The following is a 27,413-nucleotide window of genomic DNA, read 5'->3' as shown; positions in this document are numbered from 1 at the left end:
TTCGACAAATAGAGTTCAGCTGCCTCTGAGCCAATGCTGGAACCATAATAGGCTCAGAGTGAGTCAGCTGTTTGAGTCCAAAGCTGTGCAGTCAGGCGTCCTGGCTGAACTAGAGAAGCAGCCAATATCTGGGTCGTGGTACATAAGGTTTACAGCTAGGAAAGCTGTAGTTATGGAATGAAGAATTAAATACTGCTTTCCCTGAGCACTTATCTTGGTGACAGGGTCTAGAATGGACCATGATATAAAAATAGATTAAAAATTTTGGAAAAAGCTCTAGAGTTACTAACAATGAGGATAGGAAGGAAAGGGCCTATCTTCGGCTTTTCTTTGGTTCCATTGCAGTTTCAGGATTAGGCGAGGCAGACAGATGAACCCATCCTTCCAGTGTCGTGTTCTGACTTAAGCCCTTAGCTGAAAGCCAGCTGCACACTTCTTCTCCACATTGCCAGGCTGAAATCTTGAAGGTTTTACTGAGTAATGTCAGGCTAGTTGCTGCTGGATGGCCTTCCACCTGGTGTTGAACCTGCTTAAGCAGTTGGATGCTCCAGATTGGGTGCAAGAAACCCCTCCTTTCTGGTATTAAAATTTAGTGTGTTCTGACTCTCTTTAAAATAAAATGGGAGTAAGGATGCACGCCTGTGACCTTGAGCAGTGTGTTGCTCCTTTTTAGGCAGATACAAAGGGTGCTTGGGGAGGGAGCTAGGACCATCTAATACCTAAACTTACATATAAGGACTGGCTTGTGGAGAAGGACTGCTCTTTTTTTAATCCTATATTCCTTCGCTTTTTCTTTCCTATTTTTCATTCTTGAATTTGTTGCTTTGTGGGAACTAAGGATCATTTGAGAAGTTGGAAAGTATCTCTTCTGACTAGTTGCCATATGATTTGCTTGATCCTGAGCCAGTGGAAATGGCATAGGGACCAATCTGCTAACCACATGGAGGGGTAGTATGCAGCTCCTATACTTCATGGTCTTGGCGGCCTTCATCTGAGCCTAGCTAGCTCTGTGTCCTGTCCCATGATTTAGGCCCTCGGACTCTTTCTCTCTTGGCATCCTAACTGCAGCTTCACTGAAGCAGAGAGTAAAGAGACAGACTAAGACCAGGGGGCTCATTGTTTTTCTGGCTGGGGAAGCCAGCCACCAGCATGGAAGCAGCTTGAAGCTGGCTGAACACAGGTCCTAGGCCCATCTTTTCCGGGTGGAGATTTCATCACAGAACAATGGTCTCTGTCTCTTCCTGATCATAGATGGTAAATCTTGGCCAGGGCTCAGGACTGTATAGGCTAACTGTGTCCTTACCACTGATTTGGCCAAGGTTGAGGACTTCTAATACCTCCCCTACTCCATCTCCAAGCCTTGATGGGACCTCCCACTTACTTTGGACCTCATGTGCTCTAAAGAAGCATTGATAGCCAATGTGGCGTCTTCCATAGGTCTCCTCTTCTTGCTGCAAGGAACCAGCCTCATGGGTCCTCTTGGCCAAGAATTGCATCTGGACAATTCCTGGTTACAAGGTGGTCTCTGTTGCCAGTTAAGACTTCAGAATAGGCCTCTGTGAGGCTTCTGTGGCCTCAAAGCAGAGGGTGCAGATGGGGGCCTGGCTGGGCTCCCTGCTGTCAGCTGCTCATCCTTGCCCTAGCTCTAGCCACTTGTGACAACCTTGTTTCCTTACAAATTCCAGCATGTGACTTTGGTGCCCTGTTGTTACTTGTGAAAAACCTATTCTTCTGTTGTCTTTGATGTAGTTAAAAAAAAAACAAAAAACAAAAAAACCACGTAGTTTACGTAAAAATATCTGATTCACAAAGAAGCCAACTATATGTCTTGTGTTGGGACAGTTCATAACGTAGTTCCTAGACCACTTTTGCAAATTGTTCTTGTCACCAGATGTGTTCAGACATTGCTGTGCAGTTGTGGGGAGGGTGGGGGGTAAGTGAGGGGAGATACTTTTTGGTCTTTTGTTTTTTTATCTTCCCCAAGAGGGGACAGTCTGGCCAACTTGCTCCAGTAATGCAATAAAGACATTGCAATAAAGCACCTTTTTGTCCTCATGCTATGGAGGGGTGGGCTAGGGGTGGGCCGCAAGAGGAGGATTAGGCTATTGAAAGCCCTGAAACTCCCAAACCTCTCCCATGAGCACCAAAAGATTGGTCCTGGGGCTGAACTGGGGCCACCAGAGGCACTCTTCCCCTGAACAAGAGAAGCTGACCCTAACAGGCATGATGCCAGCATCTTGTCCATCCAGCACAGGACACAGTGAGACTCAGAAACTAGTCCTGAGAAAGTTAAATCTGAGAGCGCTTTCCTCCTCACCCCATTCTGAAGTATTAGAAAGTCCAGCTTACTGATTCTCATCACATCTTCCTGTCTGGAAATAAAAGTATTTCCATAGTCTATTCTGGGGGCAGGGAAAATGTTTGTTGCCCAAGGCCCTTGTCACCCTCCTGCCATAGCACTTTGTTACGGTTTCTGTATGTCAACATAATTAACAAAATGTGACCACCTCTTTGCATAGGACATTGTAGTTCTCATGTAGTCTCTCAGGCCCCACCCAGGTGTGTAGTGAATTATAAATCAGACTGGGTAGGGGATAGTCCATTGCTCTAAATTATCTTGCCTATGTCCTTTCTCCCCACTCCTAGGAACTATAGAGGATTTCCCCAAATCCCAAGAGTTGTTCCTACTCTTTGCATAGGATGCTCAAATTCCTGTCTCCAGCCTAGTCCTGTCTTCTGAACTCCACCTATTGGCTGGATAGCTCCACTGGGGCCTTGAGTGTCCCACAGGCATTGCAAACTTTTTGTTTACAGAGAAAACGTATGCGTGGCTATGAATTCCCTTACTTTTCTACCACCAAACCTACAAACCTGCCTATATCCACATAACTCCTCTGCCTCTCACCTGTTAAAGTAGCCCCCCTCCAACTAAAAGGCAATGTTTCCACAATCTGTATAATTTTGTATCCTGTTTTCTCCCTTCTTCTCAGGAATTTCCCATGATCAGTTGTCAATTCTTTCACTGTTGTTTTCTCTCAACCGGATCATCCATTGACATTTAAACATGGTTGAATGTGTCTCACTCCACTTCCTAACCTCTACTGAATCCTGTATCCCTTTATCTCTTTGCCCCTCTTCAAAGCCAAACCTTTTTACAAAAACTGTTTAAATTTGTCTTTATTTTCTCTCCACCATTTCGGTACAGGTCTCACCACCAGCTGAAACTGCTCTCCTTCCTTGAGGTCTTCAATAACCATCATTCTTGACTCCTTGCCATGAAAAACTTTCCCGTGGACTCCATGATGACTCAACATCTGGTTTTCCTCCTAGATCTCTGACTGTTCCTTTTAATTCTCTTGGACGAGGTCTTTTTCCCTGGCAATTTTATCCACATCCATGATTCCATCTACCATCTTTAGGCCATTTATGTCTGTGTTTCTCCTGCTCAATTCTCTATTGGGAGGTACCTCACAGCATATTGAATGCAGGGTCACCACCTAGCCCAGGTTCTCTTTCATTATTTCACATTTCAGTGGTAGCACTATATGCCTCATTTGGTTATGTAAGTCAGAAATGCAGTCATCATCCTTGAGAACTTCCTATGTTTCAGGATGACATAATACACACCGACAACCTGTATCAATTTTATTTCCTAAATGTCAAAGACATTACTTCTCCCCAACTTCATTTCTTCACTACTTAATACTGAACAGGCCTCCCTTCTTCCATAGTTGCCCCCCCTCAAGTCCATTCTCATAACAATCAGTTATCTTTTCAAAATACAAATCTGAACCTGTGTAAAACCATTAACTTTCAATCACTCAGGGTAAATTACAAAATTCTTAAAGTGGTCTGGTTTCTCCCAAGTTTAGGATCTCTTCCCCTACTTCATTACTCTTCCCTGGATCCTTCCCTTCAGCCAGTCCCAATGTCTTGGGTTTTTCTTCTGCATATTCTCTGTACAATTGCCATCTATTTCTATGGCCTTACTGTCTATTTGCTGATGGCTGCCAAATCTGGGTCTGGCTCCTACACGGTTCATCCTCAAGTTTGTCCTAGTTCAGATCACTATAACGCATCACTACATCATTTTCTCTCTGCTCTGCGAATTCCACTAGAGCCTCCTTACGCTGCAGCCAGCGTCTTCCTAAAACATAAATGTGATTATACCACTTCCCTGCAGTTATCGTTCAGAAACCCCTCACGCTAATCTGGCGGTGTTTCTCAAAGGGAGCACCACTGGCACTTGGGGCAGCTGCCCTATGGTTTACAGGAGGCTTAGCATCTCTGTGCCTCCTCCTTCCCCCACCTCCCCACCCCCCATTTCCAGCCCCCTAAGGGGGCAGTTCCTTTCTCACAGGAACTGTTGCAAGATGTGCCTACCCCACCTCCTTCACCTTTGCTATGGTGCTTCTAACCAGATCCTGATAAACGTGGGAGGCTCCCCAAAGCAACCAGTTACCTGTGTTCCCAGCATCCAGTACAGGCTGGCTGAGGGTCTGCTGCCAGTGAACGACTGAAGGAAGAAGTGAGTTCAAGAAGGGACTGAAGGCTAAGGGGCCAGACATCTACTTGTAGATTCTGGCACCATGGGCAGGGCACGCCCTCTGGTGGCCACAGCTTTCTCCATGCAAGGTTACAGAGGCTGCGGGGTGCAGGAGGCCCCCAGCCAGTGGCCCTGAGGCATCCCCCGCACCCTGTCTCCAGGCCTCTGGACGCCTCTCTTTCAAACCTAAGCATTGGATTATGGGACAGTTAGTGCAACACCACAGTTTGAAAAGTCCTGCATCACCATGGAGGTATTCCATCACAGCCCTACTCCTGCCCCTGTGATGCCATCTCCTGACTCCTCCAACACAATGGTCCCATAGATGTCCTCCCCACTCCCACACCATCCACTCACCCACCTGCCAATGCTGAGGTGTCCGCCTCAGCGATGTCCACCTCCATTGGTAAGGCCTGCCTGACAAAAGCCCAGGAAGGGTTCAATGACTACAAACATTAAGGCAATTCTGTATTTTCATCTTAAGTGGGCCTTCAACATTTTAATAAGTAACTTCTCCATCCATTTCAAAACTCTTCCCTCTCTTGGATTTTAGGACTCTTTTCTAGATGCTTCTAAGTCTTCTTTGACTTAAATGATAGTGTTCCTCAGTGTACCACTATTGATACATTGATGGCTCTCAAATTTCTATCTTCAGTCTAGATTTTCCTATTGAGTTCCAGGCCCATGCATCCAGTTACCTTCTGGATGTCCATCAAGTACCTCAAATATATTCCAAGTTTAACTTCACCTCCTTCCATCTTTTTTACTCATTTTCTGGCTACGAAGCACTCCCAACTAAGAAGATAAAGGTGGTTTCTGGAGTCAAGAGAGACCTAGGTTCTAATCCTAGTTCTGCCCAAGCTATGTTACTATCTGAAAACCTGAGTTTCCCTCCTCTATAAAGCAGAGATATAAGTTGCTACGTGGTCTTCCATGGTTCCCCATCACCGACAGAAAGTCTAAACTGTAAGTATCATTAAATATGGCCCTTGCCTAACTCACTAGACCCATTTCCACTTTGGATTCAGTTCCTTGGATATACCAGGTATATGGTAGGTGCTGTACTCTTTGCCTGGATACTCGGACTAATCCCCACTCTTCTAACCCAGCAAACTACTACCTATCATCTGTTCTTCAGGTTTGAGCTCAGATGTCATAGTCTCTGGGAAGCCAAGTTGGGCTAGGTAACCCTCCCCTGACAGTGGAAAGTGTTATTCACCACTGTATTCCCAGCAGCAACATAGACCTTGAGTTACATTTGTGTTGACTGAAAGAACGAAGCAAAAGACAAAGATGGTTTCCAAGAGCATGTATTACACAGGTCTGAGTGCAAGAAATGGCAAACAATGGCTATGTTTGCTTTAAAAGCTCATCAGGTACCAATGCCAAGTCCTGATGCTTTTGAGGGGCCCCTGGCTCTCGGCCCCTCCGGAGTAGGCTGGGCCCAGGCTCCTGGGTGAGGGGGCAGCTTCTGCATGGAACGTCCTGCCTCCTGTCACCTGAGGCATCAGGCACTTCGGTGATGCCCAGGGCTGGCTCCTCTTTCTCTCTCTGTGCACCCGCGGGCTCCCACAGCCAGCTCTGGTGGGGAAACTCAAGAGGTGGATGGACCAGCCCAGGAGCACCAGGTGGCCAGGACTTCCCCTCCTGTCTGGGAGACAGGTTCTCAGGGTGGGCTGGAGTTATGGTTTCCAAATCCTGGGAGCTGGCCATCCCACCTTCCATTGCTGCCTTTCTGCTTGGGGATGCCCTGTCTGCACCCTTGATAAGAAATTTCCAAGACCATGGGCCTGGCTCTCCAGAGGTGGAGGAGGCAGCAGAGCGACTGGTGGGGATAAGTCCTGAAGAGCTGGGACAAAGTGCTGTTAGTGCCTGGGTGTGGAAGGGCTGGGCCTTCCAGCAGCCTTCAGGAGGGATGGGGTCTGTGCGGCCAGCCTTACGTAGGCTGGGGGCCGCTGATGAGGAGCTGGCAGCCTCCTCAAAGGCTTGTGGGATCCCAAGCTTCCTCTGAGGGACACTAGGGCCTTCCATTCTGGGAGGCTTCAGTGTGACCTCTGTCAATAGGCCTGGGACCACCGGGCCCTGACTCTGGGGGCCCCTGGACGAGAAGGCATCCTCTTCCTCACCCTCTCCTGCTCCTGCGAGGGGGGGCACCCGGCTCACTGCCGGGCTTGGTGCCAAGCTGGGCTCCTGTACACCTTGGCCGTTCTCGGGCCCCTCCTCGGCGTCGTCCTCAGAGGAGTCAACCTCACGGATGGCTTCCTGCTTCTGCAGGGACTCTCGCCGTTCAGCCCGGTCCTGTCGGAGGGTGCCGAGGGCCCATGAGGGAGAAGGCTGCAGCACCCCCTTCCCAGACAGCACACTCCTGGTCCCGACCGCCTCCAGAGGGCTGACTTCCCTGGGTGGCGGTTCCTTCTTCAGCTCGGGGTGGGGCAGGTCCAGGCTATGCTTTCGAGCAGTGCCTAGCTTCTTCTCTGAAGCAGCAAGCGCGGCTGCCAGTTTCTCAGTGGACTGTACTCTCTTTAGCAGTGGTGAGCGGGGCGGCTCCGCACTCTTGGGCCGTGAGAGCTGCCTGCCCAGAGGAGGCGACAAGTGAAGCTTGGCGGGCAAGGCCTGGGCTCCATGGCCAGACAGGGGTGATGGGGAGCGCTGGGGTGAAGCTGCTGGTGGTGGGGAAGGGGTGTGGGCCAGGGGTGACAGTGGGATGCTGCCGGCCGACTTGCGCCGCGGAGAGCGGTACTGGCGCTGGAGCTTGGGCGCCAGGCCGTGCAGGGAGCTGGGCCGTGTGTGCCCAGAGCCGGCTGGAGAACTGGGCACGCTGGAGCTGGGGGAGCTGCTCTGTGACGAAGTCCCTCCTACTGTGCACACACAGACAGACAGGAAAAGGCCGAGCAATGTTAGCTGATAGAAGTGACTGAGGGGCAAGACAGGGCTAGCCCTGGAATGTCCCAGGATCAAGGTGACCCCAGCAGGGATCCAGAGCCCAAGCTACAGAAATAAGGTCCTCTCCACCCCCACCCCCTCCTCCCTAAGACTGCTGGGTCTTTCAGGGGGTGGGGTGAATGAGTTTCAGAGTGGGGCCACAGAGCAGCACAGAGGGCCTAGGCTCTTTCCCACCTCCCAGGGGCTGTCTCTGCGATCTGCAGGGAGCACTTCATACCTGAATGCACAGCATCGGGGGTCACCCGGTAGCCCTGAGTGGGAGATCGGGGGGAAAGGCTGTGGCTGTGTGTGGGAGAGCCTGGCCCGCTCTCCCCTGATGATAAGGATCGGTTAAGGGAGGAAAGGCTGCGGCTGGTGTGGAGCAGGGATGCCTGCTTGGTGATCTTCCGGAACAGGGAGCTCCTTTTTCTGCTGCAGAAACAAGGGTCAAGGGCTGAGTTGGGGCACAGGGCACAGCATATACTGGGCCCAGTGGCCAGGGCCCCCAGCACATGCTAGCCACCCAGGTGGCTCAGTCTGGCTCACCTTTCTTGCCCATCCTTGCCCCGGCTCCGCTTACTCCTTCGGGCCATCTTGGCCTTGTAGCTGCCCTTCCGAGCTGGCCCCACTTTAATGGATGTGTTCTCCAAGGGCGTTGTTGAAATAGACACCTTGTTTCCACTCTGGGGAACAGAGCGTGAACCCAAGCTAAGGTAGTGAGCATATTCTTGCCCCCGCCCTTACCCTCGGGCACGGCGACACCACAGCTCTAGCTTTTGCCCCTGCATTAACAAGTCTGAACCACAGGCCTTCCTTCCCTCTTCGCGGATTAGGAAATGGCTCCAAGTGGAGCCTGGGCAGTTTGGGGTTGAGAAGGTAGAGAAGAGGCTCATCTGCCTTGTTCTGCAGTCCTGTCCATGGCTCAGAAGGATGCCTGGGCCTTGGTCAGTGAAGATGTTGCTTTCCAGGGAAAACCCACTGTGTTGGGTGCCTCCGTCCTCAGTGCCACGTGTGCCCAACTCTCCCACTCCCCTATGGCCAGTCACAGACTCACAAGGCAGGAGTCCTCTGGGGACCAAAGAGGCAGCACACCCAGCACTAACCTTCAGAATCAGCTCCACCACTTCTGTGTGCACCAGCCCATGCACAGGCTCCCCGTTGACATGAGTGATGAGGTCCCCCTGACGAAGCCCCGCCTCACTGGCTGGACCTCCATCCTCCACGTGCTGCCCCAGGGAGATAACAGTCCTCAGCGTGGAGCCTAAGCGTGAAGTGTGGGGCCTGGTGCTGCTGGGACCCACCCTCCTTGGGCCCCTGAGGATAGTGTGGGCAGGGACAGAAGCAGGGACAGACAGGCCCTGGTGAGGGGAAGGTGGAGGAGTGATGAAAATGGGAGATAAACATACCCACACCATGTGGTGCACAGTGTAGACGTCCGAGTCACCCATGTAGACACGGATGGCCCGCAGGGTGAAGCCATACTTTTTGCCAGCTCGGTGGATGATGATGGGGGGCCTTGAGCTGCTGAGAGCTGGCAGGAAGTCCCTGCTTGGAGAAGAATCCCTGGATGATGGGTTGGATGACTGGGAATGTGGGGACATGGGGCTGGCCAATGGAGAGCAGGTGTGTTCTGGAGAAGGAAAAGACAGGACTGAGCAGGTCAGAGGACCCCGGGCTGGCCATGCTCCCAGCCCAGCCCCATCCAGGCTGCTGATCCCAGGCAGCTGTAGCCACAGGCAGAGCCTAGGCCCAGGGACGTCCTCCCCACAGACTTGGAGCAGCCAAGCTCCTCATGTGCCCAGACCCTCCCCAGGAGGCAACAGCAGCTAGCTCTGAGGGCGTCCTTGTACCCCTGTACGTATTCAAACATCGCAATTGCCCTACGAGCTACCACTAGTTTTTTGATGAGGAACTTGAGACTCAGAGAGGTTAAGCGACTTTGTCAAAGTCAGGAGCCATTTGGTGATGGAACCAGGATTTATATGTAAGCTCTCTGCCTCAGAGCTGGCACTCGTCACCCGGTGCCGTCCTGCCCTGTGGCACGTGCACAGGGCAACCTGACACCACTGTACACCCTTACAGACCTCTCACCTCCTAACACGGGGGCAGCCATGACACACAGCCTCTCGGGTTCCCGCTCCTTGAGGCACAAGGCACAGACACACCTGCCACGTGCAGACCCCTGCTATAGACCCACAGAGACTCCACGGCCCTTCCTGCGAGTTTTATCCTAGTTCCCTGGGGGCCCTACCTGCAGGAATGAGGAGGGACAGGGCTGTGGCTGAGGCAGACTTGATCACTTTGCTGATGGGGCGAGTGGTGCGCTTTTCCACAGAGTCCCCGGAGAGCAGCCGGTGGCGGGCCCTGCGCACCGCCAGGTCACTGATGGCCTTGGCTGTGGCTCCCTCGGTCAGCTGTGGGGTCCCACGGCCTCCTCGAGTCTCCACCGCTGTGGGCCCAAGTGAGCAATGAAACCTGCAATGCCGCCGAGCCTCCCCACCCTGCCTGCCTGCAGTTGCCTCCACTGCAGGCCCTCTGGCCACCTGCTGGGCCACACCTGGGCTGGGACCACAGCTCTGGCCAAGGGGCTCCTCGTCTAGCTTTAGCCGCCGCTCCACTGGCCCAGGTAGCCCTTCTCCAGAAGGGGCTGTCAGAAGCCATGTACCCTCCTGCTGCTGTCTCCTGGGGGTGCTGCTGGCCTCGTCAGGGCCCTCAGGGAAGCGGGGAGCATCCAGGAGGCCTGAGCAGCGGCGTCGCACTGTCAGCGGAGGGCTCGAGTCGCTCTCTGTGTGGGATGACTCGGACACCGACAGCCGCTTCCGCAATCTATGAGACACCAGGCCCAGGTGAGACAGGCAGGCGGTCTCCCTCCTCCAGCCCAGGCTTCCGTAGGAGCTCACGAGGGTTATAAGTCACAGAACTTCTTCCCTCAGACACTCCTCTGGAAGCTGTGCTTGTGAGGCCCCCCGCTCACTGCCACCAGCGCTCCGCCCCGCATCTGGATCTCGCCCATGACCTACAACACCTGACGGATGGCTGTGCTGCCCGCCCCAGGGGAGTTCTGGGTGCTCACATCTCAGGGGAGCCAATCACCCAGCTCCGGTCTCGGCCCTTCAGCCCTGCCAGGCCGTCAGAGCGGTCGTCCTTCTCCTCGCTCAGGCTGCGCTTGGTCGGGGGCAGTGCCCGGCGCTCCTCGAGCAGCGAGAGCCGCTCCATGCTACTGTACACCTGTGGGCACAGAGGCTGTGCTGGGGACAGGCCCCAGCAGCCTCACCTCCCAGAAGTATCCTTGGCACCTGACACCCAGGAATTGGAACCAGTTCTGCCCTTCCCTCCTCCACACCAGGTGAATCTTCGAGGAAGCAGCTCTTCCACTGAGGGGGCCTGGAGTGCTTCTTGCAGTGTCTGTCATAGGCAGGCCCAGCCCTTTCTTCCTCTTTTCCTAGGGGCAGCCCCGTCACCTGCTCTCCCCACCTGCCCCCCAGCCATGGCCCTTGACAGGCCCTCTTCTCCCAGTCCTCCTGTTCTGCCCAGCCTAGGCCTGTTCTGTCACACCTTGCTGAACCTCGGAGAGCATGAAGAGAACTGGCGGATCTCCAGGCAGCCATCCTCACTCACTTCTTCCTCGTCCTCTGAGTCCACATGGTGGTAGCGCTCTGAGCGGGCTGGATCAGACACACAGGATGGGTCCCTTCAGAGGCCCCTGGTGGTGCCTCCTTTTGACCCTCATCAGACCTCAGAGGGCCTGGAGAAGTTGCTCCTGATGCCAAGTTCAGGGTGCACAGGTGTTTCTGGGCAAACAGAGAGGATCCCCACTCCTCCCCGTCCCACCAGTGGCCTTACTGTCAAAGTAGCTGGTATCATCCTCTGACTCCAGCTGAGGAATAAATTCAGCCTTCTGGCGAAGAAGTCCTGTCCAGTCCAGGCCGGTGAAGAATGAGTGCTGCTTCACCTCAGAGGCACTGCCTGTGGACAGGAAGGGCGTGAGCAAGGGCGCGGGATGCGCTACGCGGAGTCCAGACCAGCAGATCCGGTGAGAAGCCAGACCTCAGAGGCCAGTCCTGAGGGCCTCAGCTCCAGCACCTCTCTTCTTGGGCTCAGAGCAGGGCAGTCTCAGGATCACATGCACTGCCCACACCTGAAGCCTGAGCTTTCCGGATGCATAGACTCAATCTCCCTCTTCCAAGTTGTGAGAAAGGTCAGTGGGGCCGGTCCTACCTGTACCCAGTCTCTCCAGAGGGTTCTGATGGAGCAGTTTAGAGGTGAGGTCCTGGGCATCTGGCGGCAGAGCATCATCCCCCTCAGGCCACACAATCTCATCTGAAGATTTGGGGGGAAAGAGGGAAGGAGTGGGTTAGAAGAGGGTCTCAGAAGCTGTAGGCAGAGTGGGGTCATAAAGAGGAAGGTTCTAGGATAAGATATGGGGAGGGAGGCATAGAGGGCCCAGCCCAGAGCCCCTGAAAGCCAACTCCTTAAGTTCTATAGGTTCCTGTCCTCCTAGGGGGTCTCACACCCGCTCACCCATGGCCCATCCTGTGATCCAGGACTCCCCTGTCCTGAAGCTCTAGCTCAGCCTGATTCTACACTTCAGACACCAGCACACTCACACACACACCACCTCATACTCACAGGACACACACACCACAGGCACACTCACGCCCACATGGGGGAGACATGAACTCAATCAGAACAAGCCCCGGGTGACAGAGTACATGCACGTGTGCATACACACACACACGAATTCACAACATAAGCCTCACAGGTGCATGCATAAATCATATTTGTGGATCCAGACTCTGTCTCCCCAGGGTGCCTGGGTGATGGTACCTACCACTGATCACTTGCCCAAAGAGCTCCTCCGGAGTATCTCCAAAGAAAGGGACGCAACCCACCAGGAACTCATACAGGATTATGCCCATGGCCCACCAGTCCACCGGCTTCCCATAGCCTTGACGCAGGATCACCTCAGGCGCGATGTACTCCGGGGTCCCGCATACCTGGGCACACAGAAGCCAGGCTACCTCAGCTTCCTGAGGCAGCTCACTGGCATCATGGCTGAAGGGGTAGGGATGGTCCCACCTCTGGAGAAATCTCTGAATGAAGACTCAGCTTACTTTGGTTAAAGAGCAAGATCAACAGGAACCCAGGGTATCAGAGTTGGAACTGTTGGTGGGGTGAGTTTATGTTCTTCCCAATTAACCAAAACATATAATTCTAGCCTGGAACAACCACCCCCTGAGTGCTCAACACCTCTTTATGGCATCTAGTTCCCAAAACTGGCCTCTGCCCTCCAGTCTCTCAAAGGACAGCCCCGACAGTCACATGACTACTTACAGGGACTTGCAAACAGTTACCATCTGAACTGTCGAATCAGGGAACATCTAGAGGCTACTCTCAGGAAGCTGGACCACAGCCCAGTGGAAACTTGGAGCCGTGTTCCAAGAACAACAGACTCCAGAAGAGCCTTGCCCTTGACTGAGGCTAGGAGGCTCAGGACTAATCTCATGTTAGTCTCAGAGAGTAACAATGGTTATATGACCTATTTTCTCCAAACCCCAAGGAAGAAAATGATTTTGGATTTTATATCCACTATGATTCTTGAGCCCCACCCCGTTTTCCAAATATGCTCCCTTACCTCAATGCCTCCCTGGAACCAAAAGGCAGAAAAGATAGGCGCTCCCAGTCTCAACATGTAGCTACAGGGTTAAGTATGTGGCCCCTCACCACATATTCTAAAGTCTGGACCTCAACACACAAGATCTCAACCATTCTTCCTTACCTGCTTGTCCAGGAACTCCCGGGCATCCTTTTCAATGTGGCCCTCGTACAAGTTTGTTGTCAGGCTCATGAGGCCAATTTTAGAAAGGCCAAAGTCAGTAAGCTTGATGTGCCCCATGGATGTAATCAGGAGGCTGGGAAGTCAGAGACACAGAAGTATGGGGTTATTTCCTGGTTTTCCAAGAGTGCTGATTTTAGTACATGCCAAATTTTCCCACTCAGGCTTTTATAGGTTTCCTGTGGGACTTAAGCAGGGTAGCTTCAGCCGGGAGCCAGGCAGCTGTGAAAGAAAAGCATCTCTGGCTTTGTGAGTCCGGCATTCTGCACAAGCAACTCACCTGCCTCTTGCCCATTCCCCCAACTCATTACCGTTTACTGCCCTCAACCGTATTCTTTGCTGCGGGCAGGTACCAGCAGCAATCAGCCTCAGCCCGAGGCTCTCCTCACCTGGGTGGCTCACAATACCCAGGCTCAGGGAGAGGGGAAAGGGGCGCATAATCTTGTGCCGTGCCCACAGCTGGTTTTAAAGGAGGGCTGGTTGGGAGAAACCAGAGATAAGAGCTCACAGGAAATGGTCTTCTTCCCGTCACATACCCTGACTGAGTCATTCCATTTCATGACAAAGGCTTCACCCTGCCACCCCTTTATTCTGATTTCCAAATCAGCATCTGACTTCCTTTATGAGCTCCATGCCTACTAACTGCCCAGATGTCTTCCAGGCACCGTGAACTCAACCTGTCCAAAGCAGAGTCACACCTCCTACCTGGTACTCTTCTCAGAAAATGATTTCTGTTACCTCTGAGCTCTCTGAGAAGTACTTGATTATTTATAAAGATACTCTGGCTCCTGAAAGGTCTTACAACAGAGTAACTAACAGAAAAAGTAGGTATTATTATCCCCATTTTAAAGGGGAGGAACAGGGGCGCCTGAGTGGCTCAGTCGTTAAGCGTCTGCCTTCGGCTCAGGTCATGATCCCAGGGTCCTGGGACTGAGCCCCACACATCGAGCTCCCTGCTCTGCGGAGAGCCTGCTTCTCCCTCTCCCACTCCCCCTTCTTGTGTCCCCTCTCTTGCTGTGTCTCCCTCTGTCAAATAAATATATAAAATCTTTTAAAAAGGGGGGGCGGGGACAAGAGTCTCAGAGGTTTAATTAACAGATCCAAGCTCACAGAGTTAACAAGTGGTCATTTGAACTCTGGTCTGTCTAGTGTCAAAGCCACTTTCCATGACAGAGGCTTATCCCCATGCACTAGTCCTGAGCTGGAAATCTGGAAGATAGCCCAGACTCTGCTCCTTTTTTCTCTCCCACGCACCCCTCCCCCACCTTTAGGTTTCCTTTCTACTTCCTAACGGTCTCCCCTCTCTTCTGCATCCTGCAGGCATGGCTGGTTCGGCCCGGTCTCCTGCAACAGCCTCACCATCTTTCCACTGGCAGAGTGATCTTTCTAAGCCTAAACCAAAATCTGGGCGTGTCATTCTATCATACCTCTGGCTAACAGGCCCTTTGACGACTCACTAGGATCCTTTAAAATAAAATCCAAACCTAACAAAAAGACCCTTGGAGATCTGCTCCCTGCCTATCTCTCCAGCCTTATCTCTTACTAATATGACCAATTAACGATCCCAGTCTCCGCATAATGTACTATTTGTAGTTCCAGGGTCCCGTGCTCTCATACCTGCGTGCCTTTTGCAAATCCTGCTTCCTGGCTTTAGAAAGCTCCTCCCACCTTTCCCCATCTGACTAATGCCTTCTGAGAAGTAGCCTATACTCAGGTAGTTCTGTGTCCCACACTGAAGTTCTATAGGTCAGGGACCATCTTACAGCCCAGATTATAGTGCTTGGCCCAGGGACGTCAGCAAATGTGAGAACCCTTGTTCGGCCTCTACTAGATGGTGCTGACGCTCTCCGGCTTGGTTTCTTTAGCTGAGCTCCTCAGTGGCTCTTCCATGTCACTGAGGCCTTACGAAGCCCCGGCCAGACTCGCTGGCAACCGGCTTTGCATCTGGGGTGGTCAGGGGCTGGAGTTCTAGGCCTAGACAGACACCCACATGAGCACTGTTTTCTAGCAGCCATTCTGGGATAGATTCAAACATGCTGTGTCTGCCTCCACTTATTTAGAGACCCAAGAGGGAGACCTTGGGCCGGGTCCCCGAGAGTGGGCATACTTGTCAGGCTTGAGGTCACGGTGCACAATGCCGTAGTTGTGCAAGTACTCCAGGGCCAGCACGGTCTCCGCAAAGTACAGACGCACCATGTCCACAGGCAGGGCCCCGATGTTCTTCAGCAGAGTGGCACAGTCTCCTCCTGTAACAAGCCCAGGACACCATGAAGGAAGGACCCAGTTCCCTCGTCAGGACGGTCTCAGGCTTACGTCTCTGAAGCCTCGGGGAAACCCCTGGTGCTAGAGGCCGGGAGTCTAGCCCTCCCGCTGTGGTACGGGGGGCACACAGAGTGGAGAGGTGTAGGTGGAAGCGAATCTGCCAATGGCTGTCAAGGCCATCGTTCAGGCCAGAGAGGGTAGGAACCCGGGCCTCCATGCCTGTGAGGGGACTGGCAGGGGTAGCGCGAAGTTATTTCAGGGTGGGAGTCCATCGGCCTGAGACTCCAGCATTTGTCCACTTATGTCCTTCCTGTTGGCTATCCTTTGGTTTTTGAATAAGGCAACATTGTAAACTCCCAGCACGTACTCTCTGGATGAAAAGGAGAGTTTTGTTCAGTTTCAACTTCAAGACTTAGGCCAAATATCTTTGGAAGCTGTACCCAGCAGTGCAAAGGGAAGAGTGAAGGTCACTGGGAAAGCTGCCGTCTCTCCCCAGGGGGGCCCCAGAATGCTCTCCGACTCCATCCCCAGAGCATTTTGTGTGGTCTCAAGGGGTGTCCCCTTCACAAGCCATCAGTCAGGGCAATGGCATTCCTTTTTTTCCTGAGGGTCCAGGTGCAGTCCTCCCAGCATGCAACCCTGGGCTTGTGTGGCTCTGCTACCTCCTTTGGTCCTGCCTGGCACCAGCAGTAGAGACCATCCAGGCTTTGGGGTGCAGGATTCTACAGCTGTTGGGCTGATACATCTTGTCCCAGAATGCCTCTCTTTGCACCTGACATGGCGGCCTCATGGCAGCTACTACTCCAGAAGCCTCTCCCTTTGAGGGGCAGGGAGCCTTGTGCCCACTGTGGCCAAATGGTCTCTGAGATCCTAAGGCAAAAAACCAATGCCAAAGAGAGATTGGCAAGCTGGGCCCTGAAATGTCACCCCTATACAAAGCTGTTGGTCCCAGCTCAGGGCTAAGCCTCACACTGTGCCTTGGCCTCCATGCCAGGCCACCTTCCCCCCCAGTACCTTCAACATACTCCATCACCATGCACAGGTGGCGCTTGGTCTCAAAGGAGCAGAACATGCTGACCACAAAGGGGTTCTCGGCAAAAGTCAATATGTCACGCTCCACGAAGGCCTGCTGGATCTGGTTCCGAAGGATCAAGTTCTGCTTGTTGACCTTCTTCATGGCAAAGCGCTGCCGCGTGGACTTATGCCGCACCAGGAATACAGCCCTGGAAACACAGCCCATCCCATCTCCCATGGGCCCTCAGCACCTGGGCTGTGCTCCACACCACCCAGAGCTGGGGTGTCCAAACTGCCTCCTATCCCACCTTATAAACGCACAGACCAAAGAAGCAGGGGTGAGCTTATCGATGAGAAGGATCTGGGCCTCCTGCCCACAGAACTCTTCAATTTCCCAATACACCAAGTCCTGAGGACACAGTTCAACCCTTCCCCAGAGTTCAGCGAGAGGAGGAGTACTACCAAGAGGAGTGGGGACCTTGTCTGGGAAAGGAACAATGCTCAGATGTCAGAGGAAACAACTCCTGTCTCTCCAGGAGGCCTTGGGAGGGAGAGGGTCTATCCTGAGGCATCTGCTGCCCAGAGGAGTAGGTATCATATGGTTCTAGAAGGAAGAGCCCAAGGGCTGACATAGCTCCAGTCCTGGCCACACCCTCACCCCTGCCTTTACCCATAGGCGCCATTGCTGATGAGCTTAATAGTTTCGAAGTCCTCCTCAGAGGGTGTCTTTTTAGATGTCAGAGATGCCCCACGGCCCTAGAAGACAAGCACAAAGGCAGGAGGCAAGCATGCATCTTAGAGCCCACATGCTTGGGGAAGCTGGAGCCCCAGCATCAGCTCAGCTCTTAGTGTCCTGCTGCAGCCCCCACCCATTCTTCCTGATGCAGGAGCTGAGTGACTTCGGAGATAGTAGGTGCAACGGCCCACTCCTCCATCCCGCCCTCAGATGTCCTCTCAGAGAGGACTCTGGCCCTTTGCTTCATAGGGCCCAGCCTCTGGGATTGGGGCAGAAGCTCCAGGTCTTTACCTCCACTGAATCATCTGTCTCTGGAGTGTCAGGACTGTCATAGCTGCTCAACTGGGCCATTTCTAGAAACAAAGCAAGGGCACAAGAGAAAGGTGTGCGCAGCAATGTCAGGCATCTCAACAGTCCACTCAAAGCCCACGACAGGTGCATGCAAGGTAGGCATTCGTATCTCCTGCATCAGTCTGGGGTGCAAATCCGGTCCTGTGGCTCCAGCCTCAGAGCAGTCACAGCTTTTGGACTTGTTTGCCAAATAATATTGCCACTCCTATTTCTAGAAGCCCCAGTGCCATTCACAAGGCCTGACAAATTTTAAAAAGCTTCCCTCAAATTTAGGACAATTCCTGGAAAGCAAGGCCCAAGGTTGGGCTATTGGTCCTTATCCCACTTTACCGGTGGGGTCAGGAAGCAGGGACGGTGGATGAATAGAGACCAGGGACTTAGAAGCCCAGGGTTCCTGCAGGGGCGCAGTGTGAAGCCCTGAAGAATGGAGAGATCTGTTGAAGCCTGGGGTCGGGACCACACCCAAGTCACAGGAAGGCTGGTAAGGTGGCAGAAGGGGAGGTAAGCATGCAGAGGAGGTGACCATTTTTGAAAATTGTGGTCCTTTGTTGTTGGCCTCTTTTGACATTAGGTTTTAAATCCAACCCAGCTGGGCTCACGGCAATCTGGGTTGGGTTATATCAGGCGGGTGTGAACAAATCTGAAGGAGGGGCTGCATTATGACAGAGAAGATGGGGTTTCTCTGACAGCCCTGAGGCCCCTGACGCTGCGTCGTGTCCATGTCCAATATAAGTCTCTTCTTTGAGTGGCTTCCCTGCGGTCAGAGCTTGTTGGCTGTGGGGCGTGTTTGCAGCCACCAGGCAGCATGCTCACCCTCTAGGGGATCCCGTGTGAGGCCCAGTTGACTAACGATGTAGCGGGGAATGTCACATTTAATCCCTTGTCCCTCTTTGGCATGGCCCTCAGCTGCTTCTAACAGGTGGTAGAACTCTTCAGGGTCAAACTCCTGCACCAGGGGAGAGAGGCAGTCAGTGGTGAGGGCTACAAGTGAAGGCCTCTTTGGTTTTTACAGCACATACCCCGAGGACGATGAACAGGACTTTTGCTGTGATTGGACACCCTTGCCCCCAAATACCCAGTAACATCATGATTCAGAGATCATAAGAATGGGGACAAAGCCGCCTTCTAGGCCAGCTCCAGATTGGACATCCTAAGCATATGCTGTCTTCCCAACAATAAGAACCAGACCTTTTGGTTTCAAGATAGCTCAGCCTCTTGACCTGGTCCAAAGCCTCCTGCCAGGCAGATGGCACCGTCACACACACACACACACACACACACATGCACGCACGCACACCTGCCCTCAGATATTTACCGAGAGCCTCCTCTGCTAGCGGCTGGAGAGCCATGAGGACGGCACAGCAGTCCTTGTCTGCCCCGAGCACGGAAGAATGAGGGTTCCATTTACCGAAGTACCCACTAAGTGCCACACTCTGGGCTAAACCCTGCTATCACCAGGGTTCTATGACCTCCGTGAGGAAATCAAGCCCCACAGAGAGGCACTGACTTATTCTCGTCACACCTTGGACTTAACTCAGCTGCAGCGCTGCCTGCAGTATCCTAACTGTTACCTCCATATCTCCACGCCTCCTCTCTGAGGCACGAAAAGACTGACTGCACTACAGAGGGAGCACCTTAGGATCAGGGACTCTGTGATCCCAGTGTCTGCCATAAAGTAGGTGCTCAGTAAAGTGCTGCCGCACGACCAAGTGAAGGACTTGACTTATGCCAACGGAACTGGCCCGTGCTCCTGACCGCCCGGATGCCCAACTCACCTGGGGCCTGCTCGGTGTGAGGGGGCCAGGCTAATACCCCTCAGGGGCGGCCATTTTCCTCACAGGAACTCACCTGGGCCCCCATGCTGGCAGGTCACGTTTAAACGAGGACTACCACACTTTTGCTGTTAGCAGGATACCTCCCCTCCGCGCCCCACCGCCTCCCAACCTTCCCGCGAGTCCACTCACCAGGCATTCCAGGAGTCGAGCTGGGCGGGCAATGACAATCATCAGCTTCTTCACCAGCTGCATCACAAAAGCCACTTCTGAACTCTGTGAGCGCTCATGAGCCTGTAGAGAAGACAAAGGTTGGTTAAGCAATCCACTGGCACAGCGTGGTTGGGCTAACGCAGGACGGGGCTGGGCAGAGCTGGCTCTGGGGAGCAACAACTGGGTGGTACAGAGACTTCTGCAAAATGAAGAAGTTAGAGAAGGCCAGTGCACGGTGAGAGGGAGCTTTAGGACACTACATGACATCAGGGAATGTCACAGAGCCACGTGGCTTTCCCTGTTCCTCCATCCAGACCCCAGCTCAAGGGGCAACTCTCAAGGGAGCTTTCACTGACCACTTCCCAACCCAGGCAGAATGTCAGGAATGGAAAGACTTCAAAGCAGGAGGGAGGCGACCCGACAGGTATTTTAGAAAGATCACTCTGGCTGTAGCGTGGACAGTGCACGGAAGAGCGCAAGCAGAAAAGCAGGAAAATCCATTAAGGGCCTACTGCGGTGATGTGCATGAAAAAGCCATAAACCCCGGCAGGAAGGATGGACAGAAACAGCCAGCCTGGGGCCATTTCCGAGGTAGATGAGGGAGTAGACGTGGGGGCTAGCAGCAAGAAGAGAAGGGAAATGCAACTACAATTTTTGGGGCATTTCAGTGAACCCACAAATGAAATAGCTGTAAGAAGATAAGTAGTTCAGGTAAGGGCAGGTGGAGAAGATCTGTTTTGGACGTGCAGAGTTGGAGGTACCTATGCTAGATACTTTCTTGGGTATTTACCCAGCCCAGGAGCCTTTCTCTCTTTTACGGAAACTGCTCTGACGTCTAGTAGCTACCTCTGTATTGTGTGGCTGCCCGTTCCATCCCACCTCGAGCAGCTGACCAGTGTGGATGACTCTCCTATGAATTTAAAAATGGACGGAAAGACAACTGTTAATACCAGTGTGGCAGAACTGTCAGGTGAAAAGGGATGGCCGCATCCACCAAAGACACAGAGGAAAAGCGGCACAGAGAAAAACAGCAAGAGAGGAGAATGACCACTTCCTGAGCTTCCCACAGGTTCTGGTTTCTGGTTTTGGCCCCTTAGGGCCCGGTTGCATTCCTGTCTTCAATTCTCGAAGACCCACCCTTTTCATCTTTGTAATGAGTTTCCCCTTCCTGCTTAAACTACTCTGAGCTGGCTCTCTATTACTTGCAACCAAAGAATACTAACCAATCTGGGAAGTCAAAGTGGAGGCGTCTTTTTTGAAGCAGCTACAACACTGATCTGGAGCTAAGGAGAACAGGGAGGGACACAGCCAGGTGGGCGTGCTCAGTGTACGGACGACAATGAACGAGATGAAGCTGTCAGGGAGAGTGTGAAGAAAGGAGGAGGAGAACGACGCACAGGGTAGTGCCCTGCAGAACACCAGCATTTAATATTTCTATTTTTTTTTAAGTGTTTTTTTTTTGTTGTTGTTGTTGTTTTAAGAATCTCTACATCCAACATGGGGCTCGAACTTACGACCCTGGGATCAAGAGTCGTGTGTTCTTCCAACTGAGCCAGCCAGATGCCCTGCTTAAGCAACATGAAACACCAGCATTTAAGAGATGGGCAGAGAAGGAACTTGTGAAGGGGCAGCAAGACTGTAAGACTGGAGAGAAGAGTGTCATGACCCCCAGCGGGGGAAAAAGGTCCAGGAGAGATATTCATGGTGTAGAGCTCTGTGGACTTGTGAAGATAGATGAGGATGGAAAGAGGCCATAGGATCTCTTTGGCAATTGGTTGGTTTGTTCCTTGGTGACTTCTGCCTGAACAGTTTTAGAGGAATGGTGGGAAGGGAAAGTAGAAGGCACAAGACTGAGCAGTGAACAGGTTGTTAGGAAAGAAAAATAACAAATGAGGACCATTTAAAAAAAAAATGGTTATCAAATGAAGACAGAAGCTTGGCACTTGGTGAAACTCATTTATTCTTTTAAGACTTAGCCCAAGTATCAACTCTGTGAACCCTCTTCTAAGTCCTCTGCCTGTACCCCACCCCCCACCAAACACACAAGAACAGGAAGTAACCGCTCCCTTTTCTATGTTCTGTTTGCTCATACCACATGGTACCACATGTTGTTGTATAACTAGTTGTCTACAGCTACACTGTAGAGCCTTGTGAACAGAGAGACTGTGTCTTTTTTTCTTCCCTTACGCCCTAAGACTAGCATAGTGCCTCTTATATAGCTGACTTCAATGTTTGTTGATGAAGTGTTTGGAAATACGATCTCAGGCTCTGGAATAAGACAAACCTGGGTTTGGGTTCTAGCTCTGCTACTAAGAAATGAGTTACACTGGGTTCACCTAGCCTCTTTTAAAGCTTTGGTTTCCTCATCTGTAGATTTAGAGAATAGTAGTACCTTACTTACAGTGTTGTGAAGATTACATTAGATAAATTAAACGAGATCATGTATTGTCTAGTATGCACTGAGTGCTCGATAAATGATAGTGATTATATTTTCAATGTAAATCTTACCATGCCATTTTCCAAATTAAAACTATTCAATAATCTCCCTATTGCCTTCATGATAAAATCTAAGCTCCTCACAACACTTTAGCCTTTGCCCCTCCCATTCTAACACTTCAAATTCATCTACCAACTCTTCCCTGCAGGCATCCTTCACCTACTTCATCTGCAATTCCTGGAATGCACCTAGTTCCTTTATACCTCTCAGAGGGGCCTGATTCCAGGGCCTGGCTAATGCCCACTCCTGGTGGGTAGACTGACCATAAGTGGTTGTTCCTGTGTATCCTTTGATTATTCTCATGCTACATTTACTGTTTACATTTGTTTTGTTGTACACAGGTTTGTAAATATTATTGCCTAAGATATTTGTATATAACTTGGACTTTGTAGCTTTTATTTATTCAAAATTCACATGTTACTGACTTATGATGGTGGTCTACCCTGGGCACTATGTGGTTAAAAAAGAAAACACTTCCCCGCAAAAAAATTTTTAATGTGGAAACAATGAATTTCACGGAAAACAAAAAAAGGAAAAAAGAACAACAAAAAACTTTTTCCTAGGTCTGGTGAACTCCTACCTACTGGTCAAGACTCAAACTTCCCGAACTCTCCACGCAGAACTGTGCTCAGAACAGACCTCTACTATTCAGTGCTCATCAATCGAAATCACTATAATACATAAAAGTGAGATAATTCCTGTAGAGGGCTCAGGGTGGTGTCTGGCACACAGTACACTTCAATAAATGATAAGTGTTCTTTTCACTTGTTGATGGGTCTGTAACCCCACTCAACAGCAATCTGCTACCTATTATGTATGAGAAATCTTCCAGTATTTGACAGCAATAATCATGGTCATCTTTAGACATCTTTTCTCTAGATTCAACTGTTCCCTAATTAAAAACAAAACAAACAACTCCCTGCTCCTAATTTCTAGACTAACACACTAAAGTCCTGTTTGATCATAGCCCTGGGGTCTCAGCTCAGTTGGTACAACACCAGAGCAAGGTCATGTGTCAGAGGTAATAGGGGTCTGGATTAGGAAATACTCTAGTACATGAAGGGGCACATGTCCTCCCCACTACTAGTACTAATGGTGTAATATGGGGCAACTGTGATTTGAGGGGGGAAGGCAACTGACCACCTTATTGTAGAGGCTAAGAGGAAAGCAAACCCTAGAGCAGGAAGCAGTGGTTGAGAACTCACTGTATGGGGTGCCTGGGTGGCTCAGCTGGTTGAGTGTCCGACTCCTGGATTTGGTTCCAGTCATGATCTTGGGGTCCTGGAATTGAGTTCTGTGTCGGGCTCACACTCAGCACAGAGTCTGCTTGGGATTCTTTCCCCCTCCCTCTGCTCCTCCCCCACCACTCGCGTGTACAAGCATGCTCTCAAATACATAAATAAATAAAATCTTAAAAAAAAAAAAAACCACCTTACTGAATACTCTGGTCTTGACCACCTCTGGGTTACTTTATCTCTAGCCTCCCAAGAAGTCTTTTCCTACTGGGGAAGATCAGGTCTCTAAACACCTAAATCCCTACTAGCAAACTTCTCACCACATAAATACAATGTCAGGAAACAGAAAAACCCAGAGTGCAAGCCCTAGCCAGTTTCCCCCAGGCTGCGCAGAACCATTCTGAAGGCTCTGCTTACCCCAATATTTCCATTAGAAGAAAACTCACCCCTGGGGCCACTTTTAGGCTTTGGGTTACAAATGCAGTCAAATATTTATGAATACTACCAATGTTGGAACCTCAGGCACAGTAAGTGGGATCAGAAAAAAGCCCACAGAACTGAGTTCTTTTGATACCAAACAGACTTCTCTTAGTAACGCAGGGGACTGAGGAGGAACCAAGTCCATCAGCACCACCCTTGGGGGTGCATCCTGCATATGAGCAAGGAGGTGACAAGCTGGTCGAGAAGACTGGAAACACCACTAATGCCTTTATCTTAGCTTGGAATAAATAATCCACTACCTCATGGAGGATGTACCAGAGTTCTAGCACAAGGATACTCACATCTTGTAGAAGTTTCTCTAAATTCTCTTGAAGTTCATAGAAGTAGTGTGATGTAATGAGACGATTCTGGGATTTATCCAGGCAGTCTCGGGCTATCTCAATCACCTGATGATGAATAAAGCTCAAGGTTCCATCTGCCAAGGGCAGCACACTGTCTGGCATGTTAGAGGAAATGAATTCTGCAAGATGCTCTTCCATTTGCGCAGTGGCCTGCAAATAAAAGCAGGAAAAGTGACACTTCCCTTCTAGTTGCAGCTCAGTCGGGAGCTCAGCCTGAAGGACTGTTAATAGCCTGAGGATACGCTCTGTGATCCTGGTGTCCTGATGCTGCATTTGGGGAACCCAACAACTACACATATGAAAAGATCACCCTTAAGTCACATCAAAACATGGTCAAGGGGCGCCTGGGTGGTTCAGTGGGTTGTGTCCAACTCTTGGTTTCTGCTCAGGTTGTGTGATCTCAGGGTTGTGGGATCGAGCCCCCCTAGGGGCTCTGCGCTCAGTGGGGAGTCTACTTCTCCTCCCTCTCCCTCTGCCCCTCCCCGGGCTCATGTACTGTCTCTCTCTCTCTCTCTCTCTCTCTCTCTAAAATAAATAAATAAATCTTTAAAACGAACAAAAACATTATAGTCAAGGCCCTCTCTCATCTGGCCTTGTCTATCTCCCCTCACTACTTGGAGGCTGTGCTCTTTTGCTCTGAGGACCTGGAAGTGGTTGCTGCCCCCCCATCCCCCAGCATGCAGTCTCAGGCCTGTTGATGCTGTTCCCTGTGTGTAGCTTCTTCACCTGCCAGGTTTGCCTGGCAAACTCCTAGCATTCCTTCCAATTTCAGTTCCCACATCATCTGTCTCTCCTCTGGGAAGTCGTTGATTCCTCCAGGCCACCTGGGGCCTCCTTTCCTCTGTGCTGCCGCTGGCCCTCACAACTGCAGAAACTTACTGTATGGACACTGCTGCTTTTTAAAGACTTCCCTGTACTGGGAATTTCATGTCAGAGAGAATTTATCTCAGGATCCTCTTACTTGACCTTAGGACCCAAATGGACTAAGCAGATGCTCAGAGAGTGTTTATTGAAGGTGTGAACCTGCCTCCTCATGGACCTGGACCCTCAGAAGAGCAGAACAGGTGTCTGGCTCAGAAGCCTCTTGGGGACCTAACTTCATAGTCATGCCAAACGATAAATTATACCAGTTAACAAGTTTCTACTGCCTATCTAGGACTTGGCCTTCTTTCCTTTGCCACCAGGTGGCAATTTCTGATTTCCAGTGTTTGTTTAGGGGTGTGTGTTTGATATTTTCACCATAAGAATTTTTGCCACATTTTTACTGCATAACTAATTGGCCATAAGGCAATTTTGCTGTAAAAGAAAACAGTAACTGGTTGATAGTTTCATTTGACAGTTTGGTTTCATTTCTCCAATGATGCAGTACTCCCACTCTTCATATAAATCTTAGCCTTCGTAACAGTCTATACAGTGGCTCAGAGTTTTGAACCTACATTTCCCGTAGAAATTTGGAACGTCTATAAACGGACATGTGACAATATGCCAAGGACAAAGAACAACATGGAAGGCTTTCACAATGCAATACAAAGCTCAGTTATAAATATGTATCCTCGTGGGACGCTTGGGTGGCCCAGTCAGTTAAGTGTCTGACTCTTGGTTTCGGCTCAGGTCGTGATATCGGGCCCGCATCGGGCTCTGTGCTTGGCTTGGAGTCTGCTTAGGATTCTCTCTTTCTCCCTCTGCCCCTCCCACTCATGCTCGCTCTTTCTTAAATCAATCAATCTTTAAAAAAAAAAAAAAAAACTTACCCTCGTATGTAGAAACTGACACTTCTCTTAATGAAGGAGGAAATTTTGGTGAAAAAAGAAAAAGTGTGATGCCAAGCAAGAAGATGAATCAATAAGCAAAACCAAAATGTATAATGCTATGACCAAAAGACTTTGAAGATAAGTGCTTAGGTACAATCAACAAAACAAAATCAGTCCTTTGTGCTGTCTTACCATGAATCTACACTATACATTTTGAAAGTATTAAAATATTCTGTATTTTGCAATAGTCTTTTAATTTTGTTATTTGTTTTTTTCTTTCATTATGCCTTTTTTAATAAATGTCCTTCATTTATCTTGGGGGACCTTACTTTTTACAGCAAAATTGCCTAGTGGCCAATTAGCCATGTAGTGAAAGTGCTTATGTGAAACTACCTAGAACCACATATATAAACACATATCTAAGTATATGTGCACATAGGTATGTGTTGTGTGGAGAATCTAAGTATATGTGCACATAAGTATGTGTTGTGTGGAGAGAGAGAGAGAAGCAGGGGAGGGGAGAGGGAGTGGAAGGAAAGGAATCTTAATATATCTTCTCTAACAGTGCATCTTTACATTGATGGAGACAAGCATACAAAACACATGCAATGCTAGAATGACAATACGATACCTAATACATATAAGGAGGAGGAGGAAACATGTGAGGTGCATTTTAAACACTACACACTCCTAAACTTTTTAAAAAAATTCTTCATTTAAATTCAATTTAGTTAACATATAGTATATTTTAGTTTCAGGGGTAGAATCTAGTGATTCATCAGTTGCACATAACACCCAGGGCTCATTACATCACATGCCCTCCTTAAGGCCCATCAGCCAATTACCCCAAGCCCCCCCCACCTCCCTTCCAGCAACAACCCTGTTTGTTTCCTACTGTTCAGCGTCTCTTAAGGTTTGCCTCCCTCTCTATTTTCATCTTATTTTTCCTTCCCTTCCTCTATGTTCATCTGTTTTGTTTCTTAAATTCCACATGAGTAAAATCATATGGTATTTGTCTTCTCTGACTGGCTTATTTCACTTAACATAATACCCTCTAATTCCATCCATGTCATTGCAAATGGCAAGATTTCGTTCTTTTTGATGGCTTAGTAATATTCCATTTTATACATATATATATATATACACACACACCACATCTTCTTTATCCATTCATCAGTTGATGGACATTGGGCTCTTTCCATAGTTTGGCTATTGCTGCTATAAACATTGGGGTGCATGTGCCCCTTCAAATCACTATGTTTGTATCCTTTGGATAAATCTGTAGTGCAATTGCTAGGTTGTATGGTAGCTCCATTTTTAACTTTTTGAGGAACTTTCATACTGTTTTCCATAGTGGCTACACCAGTTTGCATTCCTACCAACAGTGCAGGAAGTTTCCCCTTTCTCCGCATCCTTGCCAACATTTGTAGTTTCCT

General features: G+C 50.4%; 1 protein-coding gene across 3 annotated transcripts in view; it reads right to left on the bottom strand.

The window, feature by feature from the left end:
* Positions 1-5,848: 5,848 nt before the first annotated feature.
* MAST2 (microtubule associated serine/threonine kinase 2) overlaps positions 5,849-27,413 on the bottom strand; it is a 217,296-nt gene continuing 195,731 nt past the window's right edge. For 2 of the 3 annotated variants that reach the window (XM_044914016.1, XM_021683853.2), the window contains 20 exons: positions 24,167-24,376; positions 19,632-19,733; positions 18,481-18,613; positions 17,608-17,669; positions 17,251-17,336; positions 16,581-16,789; positions 15,412-15,550; positions 13,248-13,380; positions 12,300-12,465; positions 11,687-11,788; positions 11,312-11,434; positions 11,024-11,133; positions 10,542-10,696; positions 10,026-10,294; positions 9,720-9,917; positions 8,875-9,098; positions 8,572-8,694; positions 8,015-8,151; positions 7,707-7,900; positions 5,849-7,404 (listed from right to left, as the gene is read on the bottom strand). In XM_044914016.1, coding sequence (XP_044769951.1) covers positions 5,897-7,404; positions 7,707-7,900; positions 8,015-8,151; positions 8,572-8,694; positions 8,875-9,098; positions 9,720-9,917; positions 10,026-10,294; positions 10,542-10,696; positions 11,024-11,133; positions 11,312-11,434; positions 11,687-11,788; positions 12,300-12,465; positions 13,248-13,380; positions 15,412-15,550; positions 16,581-16,789; positions 17,251-17,336; positions 17,608-17,669; positions 18,481-18,613; positions 19,632-19,733; positions 24,167-24,376 — 4,383 coding nt within the window. In that variant the 3' untranslated portion in view covers positions 5,849-5,896. The remainder of the gene's footprint in view (positions 7,405-7,706; positions 7,901-8,014; positions 8,152-8,571; positions 8,695-8,874; positions 9,099-9,719; positions 9,918-10,025; positions 10,295-10,541; positions 10,697-11,023; positions 11,134-11,311; positions 11,435-11,686; positions 11,789-12,299; positions 12,466-13,247; positions 13,381-15,411; positions 15,551-16,580; positions 16,790-17,250; positions 17,337-17,607; positions 17,670-18,480; positions 18,614-19,631; positions 19,734-24,166; positions 24,377-27,413) is intronic. The other variant, XM_044914017.1, reaches the window with a different exon arrangement.

Source organism: Neomonachus schauinslandi, chromosome 4 (genome assembly GCF_002201575.2).
Source record: "Neomonachus schauinslandi chromosome 4, ASM220157v2, whole genome shotgun sequence".
In the NCBI taxonomy this organism is placed as follows: domain Eukaryota; kingdom Metazoa; phylum Chordata; class Mammalia; order Carnivora; family Phocidae; genus Neomonachus; species Neomonachus schauinslandi.
Note: the sequence above shows the minus strand (reverse complement) of the source record. Positions and strands in the feature narration are given on the sequence as shown.